General features: G+C 51.5%; 1 protein-coding gene across 1 annotated transcript; it reads left to right on the top strand.

The window, feature by feature from the left end:
- Positions 1-3505: 3505 nt before the first annotated feature.
- LOC308277273 (histone-lysine N-methyltransferase SETMAR-like) lies at positions 3506-9710 on the top strand (the record flags this gene model as incomplete). The annotated part of the gene is made up of 4 exons (XM_080716438.1): positions 3506-3656; positions 6064-6255; positions 8301-8494; positions 8943-9710. The coding sequence occupies 4 exons, from the start codon at positions 3506-3508 to the stop codon at positions 9708-9710; spliced, it is 1305 nt and encodes a 434-aa protein (XP_080572564.1).
- Positions 9711-19031: the final 9321 nt, after the last annotated feature.

Here is a 19031-nt window from a genome sequence, read left to right as displayed (position 1 = left end):
CGGGGTCGCTCATGCCGTAGGTCTGCAGGGTCGGGGGCTTGGGGCGTGGGGTGGTAGGGGTCTGAGATCGCAGGCGACGGGACTGTCCCTGGCGCCAGGTCCGGTGGTTCGTTGGCTTCCGAGCTGGTGGTGGTCAGGCCTGATCGGAGGCAGGGCCGAGGGCCAGGAACAGAAAGCTTTAAAGTGGCCATCTGCGTCCCCAGGGAGCTTGGCGAGGTGAGCAGAGGGTGAGAGTACGAGGCCACGGAACCAGGCCCCAGCGGCCCCCAGGTGGTTCAGGTGAAGGGCTGACACTGCACAAGCCGCGGTCCCCCAACCCAATTCTGACTAATCATAAAAAAGCAGATCGAAGCCGGCGTGGCGGTGCACGCTTGTACTCCCCGCGCTTGGGAGGCTGAGACAGGAGGATCGCACAGGTTGAAGGCAGCCTCAGCTACTGAGTGAGGCTCCCAGCAACTTAGACCCTGTTTCTACATAAAGTATCAAATAGGTCTGGGAGTATAGCCTGGAGGTAGAAAAGGCCCTGGGTTCCTCCCCCAGTACCACCAAAAAAAAAAAAAAAAAAAAAAAAAAAGCTGATAGAAACCCTCTGGTATGTTAAAAAAGCCCACTTGTACCCTGTTTCAAAATGAAGAATGAAAACTAGGCTGGGATTTAGCTCAAAGGTAGAATGCCGCGGGTTCCCTCTCCAGTAACACACACACACCCTGCTTCCCAAGGGTGTCGGGATCACTATTTTCAGGACCCCCCTTTGTACTCTGTCTTTGCTCTTATCTGTTCTGTTGCCTTATCTTTCCCTAACCTAAAAGAAGCTTTCATATTTCTGTACTCTTCCTAGTCCTCAGAGTTCGTCGATATCCGCTGGAAAAGAACCCGGAATAGAAAGACCCCTTGGTTTCAATCCTGCCTTTCTAAGGCAGGGCGCAGGGCACGTGGCTTAAGCGGACAAGCGTGGTTTGACTGGGCATGGGGTGGCCACGGTGGCACGATCTAGGGTATCAATCTGTCTGACCGTCCCTGGGTTTGGCCTTGGAGGAGGCGGTCGAGCTGGGGCTTCTTTGGCAAGTCTTGCAAGGTCCAGGGGGCTGGCGTTGGCCACCAAACGCACAGGATTTTATGTTCCATTTTCCTGTTTTACAATGAGAAACGGCAGGTGCCCAGAAGCAGGTGGCCCTCCCCAGACTTGTCACGCAGAATCCACACTGAAGAGCCTCGTGACCAGCCTGACTCATCTCACAGACTCCAACAGCCTTGAAGAGCCTCGTCTCCACAGCCAGATCTCTGCAGCTTGTCGCTTTATAATTTGTCACCAAGGGGGGAGGGACTGATCTCACTGCGCCTCAGTGTTCTGGTCTGTGAAGTGGTAACACGGCTTCTTGATGGGGCTGTTGTAAGGACAGATGAGGCGCGACGCGGTGTCTGGAACAGTCTCTGTGTAGTACGAGCTCAGCACGTCTTTCCTTTCATCTTCAGTAGCAGAGGAAGGCTTCATGCTCAGTGTTGACAGCGTGTCAGAGGAGGCTTCATATCTCCCTCCTTGCTTCCCTTCCTCCCTTTCTTCTTTCCTTCTTGTGGTTCTGGGGATTGAATTTAGGAATGCTCTGCCACTGAGTTGCACCCCAGATGTTTTTTTTTTTTTTATCTTTTAAAATTTTGAAACAGGGTCTCACTAAGTTTCCTGGCTGGCCTCAAGGTTGCAATCCTTCTTCCTCATCCTCCTGAGATGTTGGTATTACACGTGAACTCCACTGCCACCGCTGGCAGGCTCAGCTCCTAGACCACATCCCAGCTCTGCGCCTAGGAAGCCGCTCACAGCCTGTCCTTGTCTTCTGTGGCAGATCCCCCCTGGTGCTTAAGGAGGAGGAGGTGCCGCCGTGTTGGCCCTGGAGGATTCCCAGTGACTTCGCTGAACACATTTTGTTCTTGCTCTGTGTCCTGAAACACTGGCTGCACAAGAGGACTGCCTGCTGGGGAAAGGGAGTACTCCTGGGCTCCTGACTGCCCGGCTCAGGTGAGCGCCTCTGCCTATGCCTCTTGAACCATGTGCAGGTTTTGGTGCAGGTTTTCTGCGTTCAATGTTAGCATTTCCCGCAGTGTTCTCTCCTAGGATCGGAGCTCCAGCTGGTTCCTCCAGGAAAAGAGGCTCTAATGGTGAGAGGTTCTCCAGGGAGCACGGAGCCCCGTGCTCCCCTCACTGCTCCTCCACCCATAGTCCCGCATTCCTCTCTCGGCAGCTGTCGGTTCTCCTGCCTGGCTGTGTGCTGCTTTGAACAACATTCAGTCGTGGGTTTCCATGGCCCTCACACTGCATAGTGGAAGAGAATGGCGGCCTTCACTGGTGGGGAGGAGGCCTCCCCCTCAGATACTGTGCTGTATATACGTGGCCAGTTCTCATGAGCTCAGCCAGAGCAGGCCGCGGACTGTGGGAATCAGAAAAGGCTGGGCTGTGGTTTAGTCTTTGCCGTTGTGGAACTGTATGAGTTCAGTTCCTTAGATCCCCCAGCACCAATACGATCACTGTCCTTTTAAATATTTAAAACTCAGTCTGTTGTACTTAACTACTGTTTAATTTTTTTATATTGTTTGCTCTTCTGCCTAGAGCTAAAGTTCTCAAAACTTAGAAATTTTTCATTTTCTCATGTATACCCCAAGCAGGCCACCCAGGACGTTGAATGTGTTTGTTCACAAGTGCAGCTGGCTGTATAGGGACAGGGTTTAAAGGTGTCAGCACTTATGGGAACAGCAGTGCAGTTGAGGCAGAATCTAGAGGCCCCCTGCCTCCCAGAGCAGCCTGCTCCCTGGCCCTCACCCGAGCAAGGCCAGGCCTCAGGTGAGCAGGGCCGTGTCTGTGTTCCAGGCTCTCATGGCGTTCAGGGATGTGGCCGTGTATTTCTCCCAGGAGGAGTGGAGCCTGCTGAGCCCTGATCAGAGGACCCTGTACAGGGAGGTGATGCTGGAGAACTACAGAAACCTGGTCTCTCTGGGTAAGTGTGGTATGCTTAGGACTGGCATTTCTTCCAGTTTAGGATATATTTGAGACAATAATCTCTCTCTCTCTCTCTCTCTCTCTCTCTCTCTCTCTCTCTCTCTTTCTCTTTCTCTTTCTGTTGCTGTCTTTATGGTACTGGAGATTAAACCCAGGGGCATTCTACCTCCAAGCTGCACCCCTAGCGCTATTTTATTTTGAAACAGGACCTCACTACGTTACTGAGCTGTCCATAAACATGAGATCCTCCTCTCGCAGTCTTCTAAGTACTGGGACCACAAGTGTGTGCCACCATGCCTGGCTAGCAATGTTTATTTTTAACTTGGTCTTTGGGTAGCACTCAAAAGCAAAACTATTTTTTTTCTCCCATGAAGGTAAGGTTTGTCGAATTGAAAGCGTGTGTGTGTGTGTGTGTGTGTGTGTGTGCACGCACACGCACATGCGCTCTGGCTGATACTCTGCATTTCTGGGCCTTTTCCTCTGAGCTGGGCTCTCTTCCTTAGTAACTTATTTTCCGTGATGGGTGACAGCGGTGTTCATCCACCTGGCTTGGAACAGAATCAGCGCCTCCGTGAGCGGATCGGCCCCACTCGTTCAGGTCCTTGCCGCACCCTTTCAAGCTCCTCACCTGCCTTGCCTCTGAATTCTTCCCTGGCCCTTGACCCACGACGTCAGGTCATCTTGTTTTCCTTTCCTGTGTGCAGGAATTCTGTTTTCTAAGCCAAAGCTGATCGCCCAGCTGGAGCAAGGGAAAGAGGCGTGGAGAGAAGAGAGCAGATGCGCGCCAGCCTCCCGTGCGGGTGAGTGGCAGGAAACTGGGCCAGTGAGCTCCAGGATGCAGGGTGTGAGCAGCCGAGAGGCGGAGGGAGGCGGCGCCGAGTCCGAGTGCAGGGAGCTGCACTCTGGAGCTCTCGGCCTGCGTTCACGTTGCCTGGCTCGGCCTCCCCTCCAGACCTCATCCTCACCCCATGAGGGCTTCCCTGGGTCTCCTGTCACCTTCCTCCTCCAGGAAGCCCTGGCCTTCCCGGGGTAACTCTTATACATGTTTCTGGCTTTTTTCTCTTTTGTTAACATCTTTTTAGAAAAGATCAAGAAGAATAGAGCAGACACTGAATGATATAAAGAAAACAAAGCCCAGTGGGAGACATAAAGCTTAAAAGTCAGTTGAGAAATTTAATTGGAGTGCTCAAAGCAACTGTAAGCTTAGAGTGGTTTGTACACTTTTCCATGGTTATGTAAACTGCCAGGCCTGGTGGCGCACGCTTGTAATCCCAGTCTTGGGGAGGCTGAGATGAGAGGATCATGGTTCACTGACAGCTCCAGCTACTTAGCGAGGCCCTTCGCAACTTTTGAGAACCTGTTAATAAATACATAAATAAATGAAAAGACTTAAAAAGTACAGGTAGCGGTGTGGATCCGGGGTGCAGTGTCCCTGAGTTTCATCACTAGGACCGAAAAAAAAAAAAAGGTTATGTAAAAATAAATATAACGTCCTTCATTTTCTCTTTTAGCCCTTAAAACTTAATCTATTTAATTTCATTAAGAAAACGTTGACTGAGCCCTGTTCCAAGTGTGTATCATATACATCCTTAACTTTCCGTATTATTCTTCATCAAATACTACTTGATATAAAACCTAAGAGCGCAGCAATTCTCAGGTATCAGTGACTCTTGTCAAATTGTCCTTTGCATTTTTAAGTGTTTGTGGTCGTGAAGATTGAACCTAGGTTCATTCTACCTCTGAGCAACACCCCCTGCCCTACTCTTAGTGAAACAGGGTCTCACTAAGTTGTGAAGGGCCTCACCAAGTCGCAGAGGCTGTCCATGAACCGCAATCCTCCTGTTGCTGCCTCCCAAATGAAAAAATTACATTCATGCACCACCGTGCCAACTTAGACCATGAGTTTTTATTTAAGGTGTTATTTTTTATTTATATATTTTTTATATATATTTTATTTTATTTATTGTATTTTGTGGTACTGGGGTTCCTGGAAGCCCTTCTACCTCCTGGCTATACTCCCAGACCTATTTTATATTTTTTATTTGGAAATAGGATCTCTTAAGCCAGCACGGCTGATTTCGAACCAGCACAATCCTTCTGTCTCCACTTGCCAAGCACGGGCATTACAAGCGTGAGCCACTACAGCCGGCTCAGATGTTATTTATGTATGTATGTAGTTATGTATGTATGTATGTATGTATGTATGTATGTAATCATTTATTGTGGTACTGGATATTGACCTGAGGGACATTCTACCTCCAAGCTGTACTCCCAGCCCTGTTTTTTATTCTTTTTCTTTTTGCAGTATTGGGGATGGAACTCAGGGGCATTCTACCTCCGAGCTACACCCCCAGCCCTATTTTTCATCCCTTATTTTGACACAGAGTCTCTAGAACTGGGATTGCAGGTGTGTGCCACAGTGCTTAGCTCGTAACCACTTTTTGAGCAGCCCTCTACACGGGCCCTCTACCCAGTGCAGATGACTGTGCCCTCTACCTATCTCTTGATCAGACGAGCACAGTTCACTGGTTAGCTAGCTCTCAGTGAGAAAAAAGAACACAAGTTTCAGGCGTGGTTTCTGTGTGTGTTGCTGTGCGTTGGAAGGTTATCGTAGTGAGAATCATGTAGACTGTTGATGTTGTCCCCATTTATACACCCAAGAGTGCCTGTGATGCCTGTGCTGTCCCCTGTCTGTTGAGCTGTACTGTTGGGCTGGGAAGTTGCTCATATACAGTAACTCTTGGAGCCGGGCGTGGTGGTGCACACTTGTAATCCCAGCATCTGGGAGGCTGAGACCTGAGGATTGTGGTTTGCGGACAGCCTGAGCTACTTAGTGAGGTCGTCTGCAACTCAGTGAGACCCTGTTTCAAAAGAACAAGAATAAAAAATTGGGCAGGGTGTGTAGCTTGGAGGTTAAATCCTCTGTGTTCCATCCCCAGACCCACTAAATAAATAAATAAATAAATAAATAAAGTACCTCTTGGTCAGTAACATTTGCAATTAAGGATTTGAAGAATGTGGTCAAGTCTCACCATCAAATGAATTCCATCTGACTTGAGCTTCTCTTTCTCTGGCAGGACCAAACCCGCCCCTGCACTCCATTACTCTCTGCCCTCCTGATTTCTCCAACCAGAAATCTCTGGAGCAAAATGTGCTATGTGGCCACTGCCCCTGGATCTTCACATGCTTATGTGCAGAAAGACTTGTTGCACCTGGGGACCCACACGCGGAGGACCAGAAGGAGCAGCGAGCCTCGGACGATAGATCCTGTAGCCACAGAGCAGAAGATCAAGACAGAGAAGGCTCCAAGTCTCGGTTTTGTAGGCCCAAGAAAAGTACTTTTGGAGAATTTCCCAGGCCACCCCAGAGGCCACTAGGTAGCTCCCAGCATCACATCAGAGCACTGGGGATGGAGGAGAGCCCAGCTCAGACGAGGACCCCCAAAGACTCCGACAAGGTGCTGAGGAGGGCAGAAGGCCTAGGTCTTGGAGCAGTTGCCTGTGGCCAGCGCAGACTGCGTTCCAGCAAGATGACCAGCCTGCTCAGTCACCAGAGGACACAATCGGGGGAAAAGCCATATGTGTGCGGTGTGTGTGGCAAAGGCTTCAACGTGAAGTCCACACTCACCAGACACCAGAGGACACACTCGGGGGAGAAGCCCTATGTGTGCCTTGAATGCGGGCGAGGCTTTAACTGTAAGTCCAACCTCATCAACCACCAGAGGACACACTCAGGTGAGAAGCCCTACGTGTGCGGTGAATGCGGCAAAGGCTTCAGCCGTAATTACCACCTAATCATCCACCAGAGGACACACTCGGGTGAGAAGCCCTATGTGTGCAGTGAGTGTGGCAAAGGCTTCAGCGTGAAGTCCAACCTCATCGTCCACAAGAGGACACACTCGGGCGAGAAGCCCTACGTGTGCAGTGAGTGTGGCAAAGGCTTCAGCAAGAAGACCACACTCAACAGACACCAAATTACCCACTCAGGCGAGAAGCCCTACATGTGCCATGAATGCGGGCGAGGCTTTAACTGTAAGTCCTACCTCATCATCCACCAGAGGACACACTCTGATGAGAAGCCATACGTGTGCCACAAGTGTGGGCGAGGCTATAAATGCAAAGCTTACCTAATCATCCACCAGAGGACACACTCGGGCGAGAAGCCCTACGTGTGCAGTGGGTGTGGCAAAGGCTTCAGCGTGAAGTCCAACCTCATCGTCCACAAGAGGACACATTTGGGCGAGAAGCCCTACATGTGCAGTGAGTGTGGCAAAGGATTCAGCCAGAAGTCCTACCTCATCATCCACCAGAGAAAACACTCGGACAAGAAGCCCTATGTGTGCAATGAGTGTGGCAAAGGCTTCAGCATGAAGTCCACACTCACCAGACACCAGAGGACACACTCGGGCGAGAAGCCCTACATGTGCAGTGAGTGTGGCAAAGGCTTCAACATGAAGTCCACACTCACCAGACACCAGAGGACACACTCGGGCGAGAAGCCGTACATGTGCAGTGAGTGTGGCAAAGGCTTCAGCCAGAAGTACTACCTCATCATCCACCAGAGGACACACTCAGGCGAGAAGCCCTACATGTGCAGTGAGTGTGGCAAAGACTGCAGTCGGAAGTCCTACCTCATCATCCACCAGAGGACACACTCGGGCGAGAAGCCATATGTGTGCAGTGAGTGTGGCAAAGGCTTCAGGGAGAAGTCCACACTCACCAAACACCAGAGGACACACTCAGGCGAGAAGCCCTACGTGTGCAGTGAGTGTGGCAAAGGCTTCAGCAAGAAGTCCACACTCACCAGACACCAGAGGACACACTCGGGCAAGAAGCAATATGTGTGCAACGACTGTGGCCAAGGCTTCAGTGAGGAGGCCAGACCTAACATCCACCAGAGAACACACTCGGGGAGAAGCCATAGGTGTGCAGCGAGTGTGGCAAAGGCTTCAGTGGTGAGGCCAGACTCACCATCCACCAGAGGACGCACTAGGGGAGAAGCCGTACGTGAGCAGTGAGTGTGGCAAAGGCTTTGTTAGAAGTCCTACCTCACCATCCACCAGAGGACACACTTGGGTTAGAAGCACTATGTGTGCCACGATGTGAGCAAAGTTTTAAGCAGAAGCTCCACCTCCCATCCCTGGGAGGACGCACTCGGTGAGAAGCCATACATGTGCCTCGAGTGCGGCAGGTGAGGCTTTAGCCGGAAGTCCCACTTCATCGTCCACGAGAAGAAGCACTGCAGAGAGAAGCCGGACGTGTGCCACGAGTGCGGCAAAGGCTTCAGCCAGGAGTCCATCTCTGTTGGACACTAGTGGACACACTCGAAGGAAAAGCCATACGTGTGCCAGAGGTGCGGCCGAGGCTTCAGCCACCAGTTAGGGCTCATCAGCACCGGAGGAAGCACTCGCGGGAGAAGCCGTACACGTGCCGGCAGTGCCGCCTGGGCTTCAGCAGCAAGTCAGCCTCACTCACACACAAGCGGGTGCACCTGGAAGAGAGGCCGTGCGTGTGCAGAGAGTGTGGCCGAGGCTTTAGCCACAGGTCACACCTGGCCTTGCATTAGGTGCCACAGCGGGGGGAGGAGCCTCGTGCGTGCAGGAGCTGTGGGCAGGGCTGGGGCCAGAAGGCTCCCTCAGCAGACCTAGGAGGATGCAGCGCGCCCGCCGCAAGCCGCCACTCCAGCTCCACTCAGAGGCCTGTCTGGGGCAGTCTTCGGGCCCCTTGTGTTCTCTTTGAATGTGAGGGTGGAGGAGAGGACCAGTAGTCAAACTCTTTACGATTCCACGAAATGTAATAAAAAGCACCTTCCATCAGTGGTCTCAGAATGTCTGTGTTTTGTGGCCTTTATTTTAATTTTGCTTCATTACAGATCTGGAACTTTGACATGTTTATAAGAAATAAGAAATGATAACACATATGTTGAAATCTTAGGTCCACTAAATCTACGCTGACAGTACACCCCGGATCACGTCATGGGACCTGGAGCAGCCACGGACCCCACTCAGATAACCTTTCCCGGCTGCAGGTGCGGCGCCACCCCCTGCCTCCCCGGCTCTTGCCCCTGCCTCCACCAGGACGAGAACTATGACGAGCACTTGTGCCTCAGGGTGCTAGGCCCGGGAGCCAAGCACTCCAGGCCCGTCTTTGAATGCAACGCCCTGTGCCTGTGTGCGGACCATTGCACAAACAGAGTGGTCCAGAGGGGGCTGCAGTTCCGCCTGCAGGTGTTCAAGATGGACGGAAAGGGCTGGGGGCTGCGGACCTTGGAGTGGATACCCAAAGGGAGATTCGTCTGTGAATACGCCGGCGAGGTCTTGGGCGCCTCGGAAGCGCGGAGGAGAACTCACTCGCAGAAGAGGCAGGACCCCAACTACATCATCGCCATCAGGGAGCACGTGTGTGGCGGGCCGGTCCTGGAGACCTTCGTGGACCCCACGTCCATCGGCAACGCCGGCCGGTTCCTGAACCACTCCTGCCAGCCCAACCTGGTCATGGTCCCTGTCCGAGTCGACTCGATGGTACCTAAACTGGCCCTCTTCGCAGCCACGGCCATCGGCCCGGGAGAAGAGCTCTCTTACGACTATTCGGGAAGGTTCCTTAACCCCGTGGAAGGGGGCGAAGAAGAGAGGCCCCAGGGCGGGCAGCTGCGGAAACCCTGCTCCTGCGGGGCCGCAGCGTGTGCCGGGTTCCTGCCTTTTGACGGTTCACTGTACTGCCCTTAGCCGGGCGTCCTTCAGGAAGAGTGCAGGCGGAGGCTGGCCTTGAAATCGCGCCCCTCCTGGCTCAGCCTCCCAGTCCACACTCGGATCTCGCAGCTCTGATCTTTTAGGAGAAACAGTCTCCTGGTTGAAGCTACCAGTACTGGGCTCTCGCACCGAATCCAATCCGTACCGGGACTGCGAACGCATCCCACCTTGCCTGGTTGCTTTCTTTTCCTCTGGTGGGTGTCCTCTGGTGGATGATGAGCTGGTACTTATGGCTGAAGGTTTAGCCACACTCACTGCACACGTAGGGCTTCTCACCCGAGTGTGTCCTCTGGTGGATGGTGAGGTGGGATTTCTGGCTGAAGCCTTTACCACACATGCTGCACACGTAGGGCTTCTCGCCCGAGTGTGTCCTCTGGTGGATGATGAGGTAGGACTTCTCGCTGAAGCCTTTGCCACACTCGCGGCACATGTAGGGCTTCTCGCTCGAGTGTGTCCTCTGGTGGACGAAGAGGTTGGACTTAATGCTGAAGCCTTTGCCACACTCACTGCACACGTAGGGCTTCTCGCCTGAGTGTGTCCTCTGGTGTCTGATGAGTGTGGTCTTCTCGCTGAAGCCTTTGCGACACTCACTGCACACGTAGGGCTTCTTGCCCGAGTGTGTCCTCTGGTGGTTGATGAGGTGGTAATTCCGGCTGAAGCCTTTGCCGCACTCACTGCACACGTATGGCTTCTCACCTGAGTGTGTCCTCTGGTGGATGATGAGGTGGGACTTAAAGTTAAAGCCTCGCCCGCATTCAAGGCACACGTAGGGCTTCTCGCCTGAGTGGGTAATCTGGTGTCTAACGAAGGTCGACTTCAGAGTAAAGCCTTTGCCGCAGTCTTGGCACACAAACGGCTTCTCGCCCAAGTGCGTCCTCTGGTGGATGATGAGGGAGGCCTTCCGTGTAAAGCGTCGCCTGCACTCGACACACACAAAGGGCTTCTTCCACGAGTGCAGCTTCTGGTGCCTGGTCAGGCACGTCTTTAGACTGAAGCCCTTTTCACACACACCACAAATGTATGGCTTCTCCCCCGAGTGTGTCCTCTGGTGACTGAGCAGGCCGGTCATCTTGCTGGAACGCAGTCTGTGCTGGCCACAGGCAACTGCTCCAAGACCTAGGCCTTCTGCCCTCCTCAGCACCTTGTCGGAGTCTTTGGGGGTCCTCGTCTGAGCCGGGCTCTCCTCCATCCCCAGTGCTCTGATGTGATCCTGGGAGCTACCTGGTGGCCTCTGGGGTGGCCTGGGAAATTCTCCAAAAGTACTTTTCTTGGGCCTACCAAACCGAGACTTGGAGCCTTCTCTGTCTTGATCTTCTGCTCTGTTGCTCCAGAATGTATTGTCCGAGGCTCGCTGCTCCTTCTGGTCCACCGCGTGTGGGTCCCCAGGTGCAACAAGTCTTTCTGCACATAAGCATGTGAAGATCCAGGGGCAGTGGCCACACAGCACGTTTTGCTCCAGAGATTTCTGGTTGGAGAAATCAGGAGGGCAGAGAGTAATGGAGTGCAGGGGCGGATTTGGTCCTGCCAGAGAAAGAGAAGCCCAAGTCAGATGGAACTCATTTGATGGTGAGACTTGACCACATTCTTCATATCCTTAATAGCAAATGTTACTAACCAAGAGGTAGGTTCCTTCTTTCTTTCTTTCTTTCTTTCTTTCTTTCTTTCTTTCTTTCTTTCTTTTTTATTTGGTCTGGGGTTGGAACACAGAGGCATTTGACCTCAAATTTACACCTCCTGCCCAATTTTTTATTCTTGTTATTTTGAAACAGGGTCTCACTGAGTTGCAGACGACCTCATTAAGTAGCTCAGGCTTTCTGCGAACTGCAATCCTCAGGTCTCAGCCTCCCAGATGCTGGGATTACAAGCGTGCGCCACCACGTCCGGCTCTAAGAGGTACTGTATATGAGCAACTTCCCAGCCCAACAGTACAGCTCAACAGACAGGGGACAGCAAAGGCATCACAGGCACTTTTGGGTGTATAAATAGGGACAACATCGACAGTCTACATGATTCTCACTACGATAACCTTCCAACGCACAGCAACACACACAGAAACCACGCCTGAAACTTGTGTTCTTTTTTCTCACTGAGAGCTAGCTAACTAGTGAACTGTGCTCGTCTGATCAAGAGATAGGTAGAGGGCACAGTCATCTGCACTGGGTAGAGGGCCCGTGTAGAGGGCTGCTCAAAAAGTGGTTACGAGCTAAGCACTGTGGCACACACCTGCAATCCCGGTTCTAGAGACTCTGTGTCAAAATAAAGGATGAAAAATAGGGCTGGGGGTGTAGCTTAGAGGTAAAATGCACCTGAGTTCCATCCCCAATACTGGAATAAGAAAAAGAATAAAAAACAGGGCTGAGAGTACACCTTGGAGGTAGAATGTCCCTAGGGTCAATATCCAGTACCACAATAAATGATTACACACATACATACATACATAACTACATACATACATACATAACATCTGAGCTGGGTGTGGTGGCTCACGCTTGTAATCCCCGTGCTTGGGAGGCGGAGACAGGAGGAGCGCTTGGTTCGAAGCCAGCCGTGCTGGCTTAAGAGATCCTATTTCCAAATAAAAAATATAAAATAGGTCTGGGAGTGTAGCCCGGAGGTAGAAGGGCTTCCAGGAAACCCAGTACCACAAAATACAATGAATAAAATAAAATAAAATATATATATATAAAATATATAAATAAAAAAATAACACCTTAAATAAAAACTCATGGTCTGAGTTGGGCTGGGTGGTGCATGCATGTAATTTTAGTATTTGGGAGGCAGCAACAGGAGGATTGCGGTTCATGGACAGCCTCTGCGACTTGGTGAGGCCCTTCACAACTTAGTGAGACCCTGTTTCACTAAGAGTAGGGCAGGGGTGTTGCTCAGAGGTAGAATGAACCTAGGTTCAATCTTCACGACCACAAACACTTAAAAATGCAAAGGAAAATTAGACAAGAGTCACTGATACCTGAGAATTGCTGCGCTCTTAGGTTTTACATCAAGTAGTACTTGATGAAGAAGAATGCAGAAAGTTAAGGATGTATATGATACTTGGAACAGGGGTCAGTGAACTTTTTCTTAATGAAACTAAATATTTAAGTTTTAAGAGCTAAAAGAGAAAATGAAGGACATTATATTTATTTTTACATAACCTTTTTTTTTCGCGGTCCTAGTAATGAAACTCAGGGACACTGTACCTCGGATCCACACCGCTACCTGTACTTTTTAAGTCTTTTAATTAATTAATTAATTATTTATTTATTTATTTATTTATTTATTTTTAAACAGGGTCTCACTGAGTTGCGAAGGGCCTCGCTAAGTAGCTGGAGCTGTCAGTGAACCATGATCCTCTCATCTCAGCCTCCCCAAGACTGGGATTACAAGCGTGTGCCACCACGCCTGGCAGTTTACATAACCATGGAAAAGTGTACAAACCACTCTTAGCTTACAGTTGCTTTGAGCACTCCGCTTAAATTTCTCAACTGACTTTTAAGCTTTATGTCTCCCACTGGGCTTTGTTTTCTTTACATCATTAAGTGTCTGCTCTATTCTTCTTGATCTTTTCTAAAAAGATGTTAACAAAAGAGAAAAAAACACACAAACATGTTCAAGAGTTACCCCGGGAAGGCCAGGGCTTCCTGGAGGAGGAAGGCAACAGGAGACCCAGGGAAGCGCTCACGGGGTGAGGATGAGGTCGGGAAGGGAGGCCGAGCCAGGCAACGTGAACGCAGGCCGAGAGCTCCAGAGGCAGCTCCCTGCACTCGGGCTCGGCGCCGCCTCCCTCCGGCCTCTCGGCTGCTCACACCCTGCATCCTGGAGCTCACTGGCCCAGTTTCCTGCCACTCACCCGCACGGGAGGCTGGCGCGCATCTGCTCTCTTCTCTCCACGCCTCTTTCCCTTGCTCCAGCTGGGCGATCAGCTTTGGCTTAGAAAACGGAATTCCTGCCCACAGGAAAGGAAGACAAGATGACCTTACTTCGTGGGTCAAGGGCCAGGGAAGAATTCAGAGTCAAGGCAGGTGAGGAGCTTGAAATGGTGCAGCAAGAACCTGAACGAGTGGGGCCGATCCACTCACGGAGGCGCTGATTCTGTTCCAAGCCAGGTGGATGAACACCGCTGTCACCCATCACGGAAAATAAGTTACTAAGGAAGAGAGCCCAGCTCAGAGGAAAAGGCCCAGAAATGCAGAGTATTAGCAAGAGCGCATGTGCGTGTACACACACACACACACACACACACACACACACACACACACACACTTTCAATTCGACAAACCTTACCTTCATGGGAGAAACAAAATAGTTTTGCTTTTGAGTGCTACCCAAAGACCCAGTTAAAAATAAACATTGCTAGCCAGGCATGGTGGCACACACTTGTGGTCCCAGTACTTAGAAGACTGTGACAGGAGGATCTCATGTTTATGGCCAGCTCAGTAACTTAGTGAGGTCCTGTTTCAAAATAAAATAGCGCTAGTGGTGCAGCTTGGAGGTACAATGCCCCTGGCTTTAATCTCCAGTACCATAAAGAGAGCAAAGGAAAGAGAAAGCAAGAGAGAGAGAGGGAGATTGTTGCCTCAAATATATCCAAACTGGAAGAAATGCCAGTCTTAAGCATATCACAGTTACCCAGAGAGACCAGGTTTCTGTAGTTCTCCAGCATCACCTCCCTGTACAGGGTCCTCTGATCAGGGCTCAGCAGGCTCCACTCCTCCTGGGAGAAATACACGGCCACATCCCTGAACGCCATGAGTGCCTGGAACACAGACACGGCCCTGCTCACCTGAGGCCTGGCCTTGCTCAGGTGAGGGCCAGGGAGCAGGCTGCTCTGGGAGGCAGGGGGCCTCTAGATCCTGCCTCGACTGCACCACTGTTGCCATGGGTGCTGATACCTTTAAACCCTGTCCCTATCCAGCCAGCTGCACTTGTGAACACACACATTCAATGTCCTGGGTGGCCTGCTTGGGGTATACATGAGAAAATGAAAAATCCCTAAGTTTTGAGAACTTTAGCTCTAGGCAGAAGAGCAAAAAATATTAAAAATTAAACAGTAGTCACGTACAATAAGACTGAGTTTTAAATATTTAAAAGGACAGTGATGGTATTGGTGCTGGGGGATCTAAGGAACTGAACTCATACAGTTCCACAACGGCAAAGACTAAACCACAGCCCAGCCTTTTCTGATTCCCACAGTCCGTGGCCTGCTCTGGTGAGCTCATGAGAAGTGGCCACGTATGTACAGCACAGTATCTGAGGGGGAGGCCTCCTCCCCACCAGTGAAGGCCGCCATTCTCTTCCACTATGCAGTGTGAGGGCCATGGAAACCCACGACTGAATGTTGTTCAAAGCAGCACACAGCCAGGCAGGAGAACCGACAGCTGCCGAGAGAGGAATGCCGGAATATGGGTGGAGGAGCAGTGAGGGGAGCACCGGGCTCAGTGCTCCCTGGAGAAGCTCTCACCGTTAGAGCCTCTTTTCCTGGAGGAACCAGCTGGAGTTCCAATCCTAGGAGAGAACTCTGCGGGAAATGCTAATATTGAACGCAGAAAACCTGTGCATGGTTCAAGAGGCAAAGGCAGAGGTGCCACCTGAGCCGGGCAGTCAGGAGCCCAGGAGTCCTCCCTCTCCCCAGCAGGCAGTTCTCCTGGGCAGCCAGGGTCACTGGACACAGAGCAAGAACAAAAAGTGTTCAGCGAAGTCACTGGGAATCCCCCAGGGCCAACATAGCGGCACCTCCTCCTCCTTAAGCACCAGGGAGGGATCTGCCACAGAAGACAAGGACAGGCTGCGAGCGGCTTCCTAGGCGCAGTGCTGGGATGTGGTCTAGGAGCTGAGCCTGCCAGCGGCGGCAGTGGAGTTCACGTGTAATCCCAGCATCTCAGGAGGCTGAGGAAGAAGGATTGCAACCTTGAGGCCAGCCAGGAAACTTAGCGAGACCCTGTTTCAAAATTTAAAAAGATAAAAAAAAAATAAACATCTGGGGTGTGACTCAGTGGCAGAGCATTCCTAAATTCAATCCACAGAAACACAAGAAGGAAAGAAGAAAGGGTGGAAGGCAAGCAAGGAGGGAGGTATGAAGCCTCCTCTGACACGCTGTCAACACTGAGCATGAAGCCTTCCTCTGCTACTGAAGATGAAAGACGTGCTGAGCTCGTACTACACAGAGACTGTTCCAGACACCGCGTCGCGCCTCATCTGTCCTTACAACAGCCCAATCAAGAAGCCGTGTTACCACTTCACAGACGACAACACTGAGGCACAGTGAGATCAGTCCCTCGCCCCTGGTGACAAATTATAAAGCGACAAGCTGCAGAGATCTGGCTGTGGAGACGAGGCTCTTCAAGGCTGTAGGAGTCTGTGAGATGAGTCAGGCTGGTCACGAGGCTCTTCAGTGTGGATTCTGTGTGACAAGTCTGGGGAGGGCCACCTGCTTCTGGGCACCTGCCGTTTCTCTTTGTAAAACATGAAAATGGAACATAAAACCCTGTGCGTTTGGTGGCCAATGCCAGCCCCCTGGACCTTGCAAGACTTGCCAAAGAGGCCCCAGCTCGACCGCCTCCTCCAAGGCCAAACCCAGGGACGGTCAGACAGATTGATACCCGAGATCGTGCCACCGTGGCCACCACATGCCCAGTCAAACCACGCTTGTCCAGTTAAGCCACGTGCCCTGTGCCCTGCCTTAGAAAGGCAGGATTGAAACCAAGGGGTCTTTCTATTCCGGGTTCTTTTCCAGTGGATATCGACGAACTCTGAGGACTAGGAAGAGTACAGAAATATGAAAGCTTCTTTTAGGTTAGGGAAAGATAAGGCAACAGAACAGAAAAGAGCAAAGACAGAGTACAAAGGGGGGTCCTGAAAATAATGATCCCGACACCCTTGGGAAGTAGAGTGTGTGTGTGTGTTACTGGAGAGGGAACCCGCGGCATTCTACCTTTAGGTAAATCGCAGCCCTAGTTTTCATTCTTCATTTTGAAACAGGGTACAAGTGGGCTTTTTAACATACCTGAGGGTGTCTATCAGCTTTTTTTTTTTGGTGGTACTGGGCGAGGAACCCAGGGCCTTTTCTACCTCCGGGCTATACTCCCAGACCTATTTGATACTTTATGTAGAAACAGGGTCTAAGTTGCTGGGAGCCTCACTCAGTAGCTGAGGCTGCCTTCAACCTGTGCGATCCTCCTGTCTCAGCCTCCCAAGCGCGGGGAGTACAAGCGTGCACCGCCACGCCGGCTTCGATCTGCTTTTTTATGATTAGTCAGAATTGGGTTGGGGGACCGCGGCTTGTGCAGTGTCAGCCCTTCACCTGAACCACCTGGGGGCCGCTGGGGCCTGGTTCCGTGGCCTCGCACTCTCACCCTCTGCTCACCTCGCCAAGCTCCCTGGGGACGCAGATGGCCACTTTAAAGCTTTCTGTTCCTGGCCCTCGGCCCTGCCTCCGATCAGGCCTGACCACCACCAGCTCGGAAGCCAACGAACCACCGGACCTGGCCCCAGGGACAGTCCCGTCGCCTGCGATCTCAGACCCCTACCACCCCACGCCCCGAGCCCCCGACCCTGCAGCCCTACGGCATGAGCGACCCTGTCGCCATGTCGGATTTCACCCCAGGCCGAGTCTCTCCGCCCCGAGAACCCTAGGACAGAGGCCCGGCCGCGCACTCACCTCCCACCGCTCGCAGCTCACCGCAAGTTACTTCTCCAGAGGCAGAGCTGCCACGGGCTCCGCCACCCGCGGCCGGCTCGTCCGCACCGCGCTGCGGGCTCTCCTCCACGCAGAAAAGGGCAGGGCGAGCGGGGCTCCGGCCTCACTCACCACCGCCGGGGAGGAACGAGGGGTGGCTCTGGGCCCTTAGCGCGGGCTCGCCACAAGAAGTTTGCCTGGACTACAACTCCCAGGATACTCTGCGCGGGACCTCACCTCCCAAGATGCTCCGCGGCTGCCATTGGCTCGCTGGGTGTGTCTCTGGGTGATGCGATAGGGCCAGCTGGAGATGGCGGCCTCTTTAACTTAAAATGACACTCTTTAGTCATGAAGAGCCTCTTAGATGGCGCTCCGCCTTGCTGAGTACCTGCTCGGCACTTCTCTAGACTACAAGTCCCAGTGAACCCTGCAGGGAATTCCGCATCCGGGCTCTCCCCCAGACAAGTGGAAGTGCCCACCAGGCGGAGCTTTGGGGCATTTAGTGGAGCAGAAGTTCACCAGAGGTCTTTTTACCTGGACTTGGGCAGGCTCAGGGCCTCGTTCTCCCATCCAGCGCTATGCAGTGGAAATCTGTGCCCATATTCCGGGGTCGCGGGCAGGTGGATCCCTATCCAGCTTGTTTACAATTGAGGAGGTGGCCCTGGGGATTGAACCCATGGTTGCCGGAGGCTTGCCTGGAACTTCAAACCTTCAGTCTCAACTCCAAGTCCTGAGATTACAGGTGTGCACCATCGCCGCGCCTGTCCTTATATACTTTTCCCCTTTTTTTTGCAGTACTGGAGATTGAACCCAGGGGCATTCTACCTCTGAGCTACTATCTTGTTTTTTAATCCTTTATTTTTAAACAGGCCTCACTAAGTATCTGAGGCTGGCTGCTAACTTGTAATTACTCCTGTCTCAACCTCCCAAGGACTTGAATTTCAGGCCTGTGCCACATGCTCAGCTAACAGAATAAAAGAGACAAAATGTAAGCAATTACAAGAGAATATAATTTCATTTTTAAAATATGAGACAGAATACACTGACAAAAGAATAGAATTGAAATAAGAATTTGATAGCCGGACTTGGTTGCCTACGCTTGTAATCCCAGCATTCAGGAGGCTGAGACTGGAGGATGGTGGTTAGCGGACAGCCTCAGCCAGTTAGCGAGGCCCCTTGCACCTTAGTGAGACCCTGTTTCCAAATAAAGTATAAAATATGTCAGGGAGTATAGACCAGAGGTACAAAAGCCCCTGGGTTCCACCCCAGTACCACAAAAATAAAATAAAAAGGCATAAATAGGGCAGAGGGGATAGCTCGGAGGCAGAATGGCCCTGGGTTCCATCTCCAGTACTACCAAAAAAAATTGATAATCAAATTATTGTTAAAATATCTATATTATAATTGATTGATAATTTCACTGAAGGCATGGGGAATAGAGGTTATGGCCCAAATAACATTAAATATTTAGTTTAGGAAATCTAGAATACCTTTTAAATTTAAAATTTAGAAACTAGATTATAGAAATTTCACTTTAGAGCCGGACGTGTTGGCACACACTTGTAATCCTAGTACTTGGGAAGCTGAGACAGGCGAATCTGGGTTCACAGGCAGCCTCAGCTACT

Source organism: Muscardinus avellanarius (assembly GCF_963383645.1).
Source record: "Muscardinus avellanarius genome assembly, chromosome: 19".
Taxonomy (NCBI): Eukaryota; Metazoa; Chordata; class Mammalia; order Rodentia; family Gliridae; genus Muscardinus; species Muscardinus avellanarius.
This window is presented reverse-complemented; position numbering and strand designations above follow the sequence as displayed.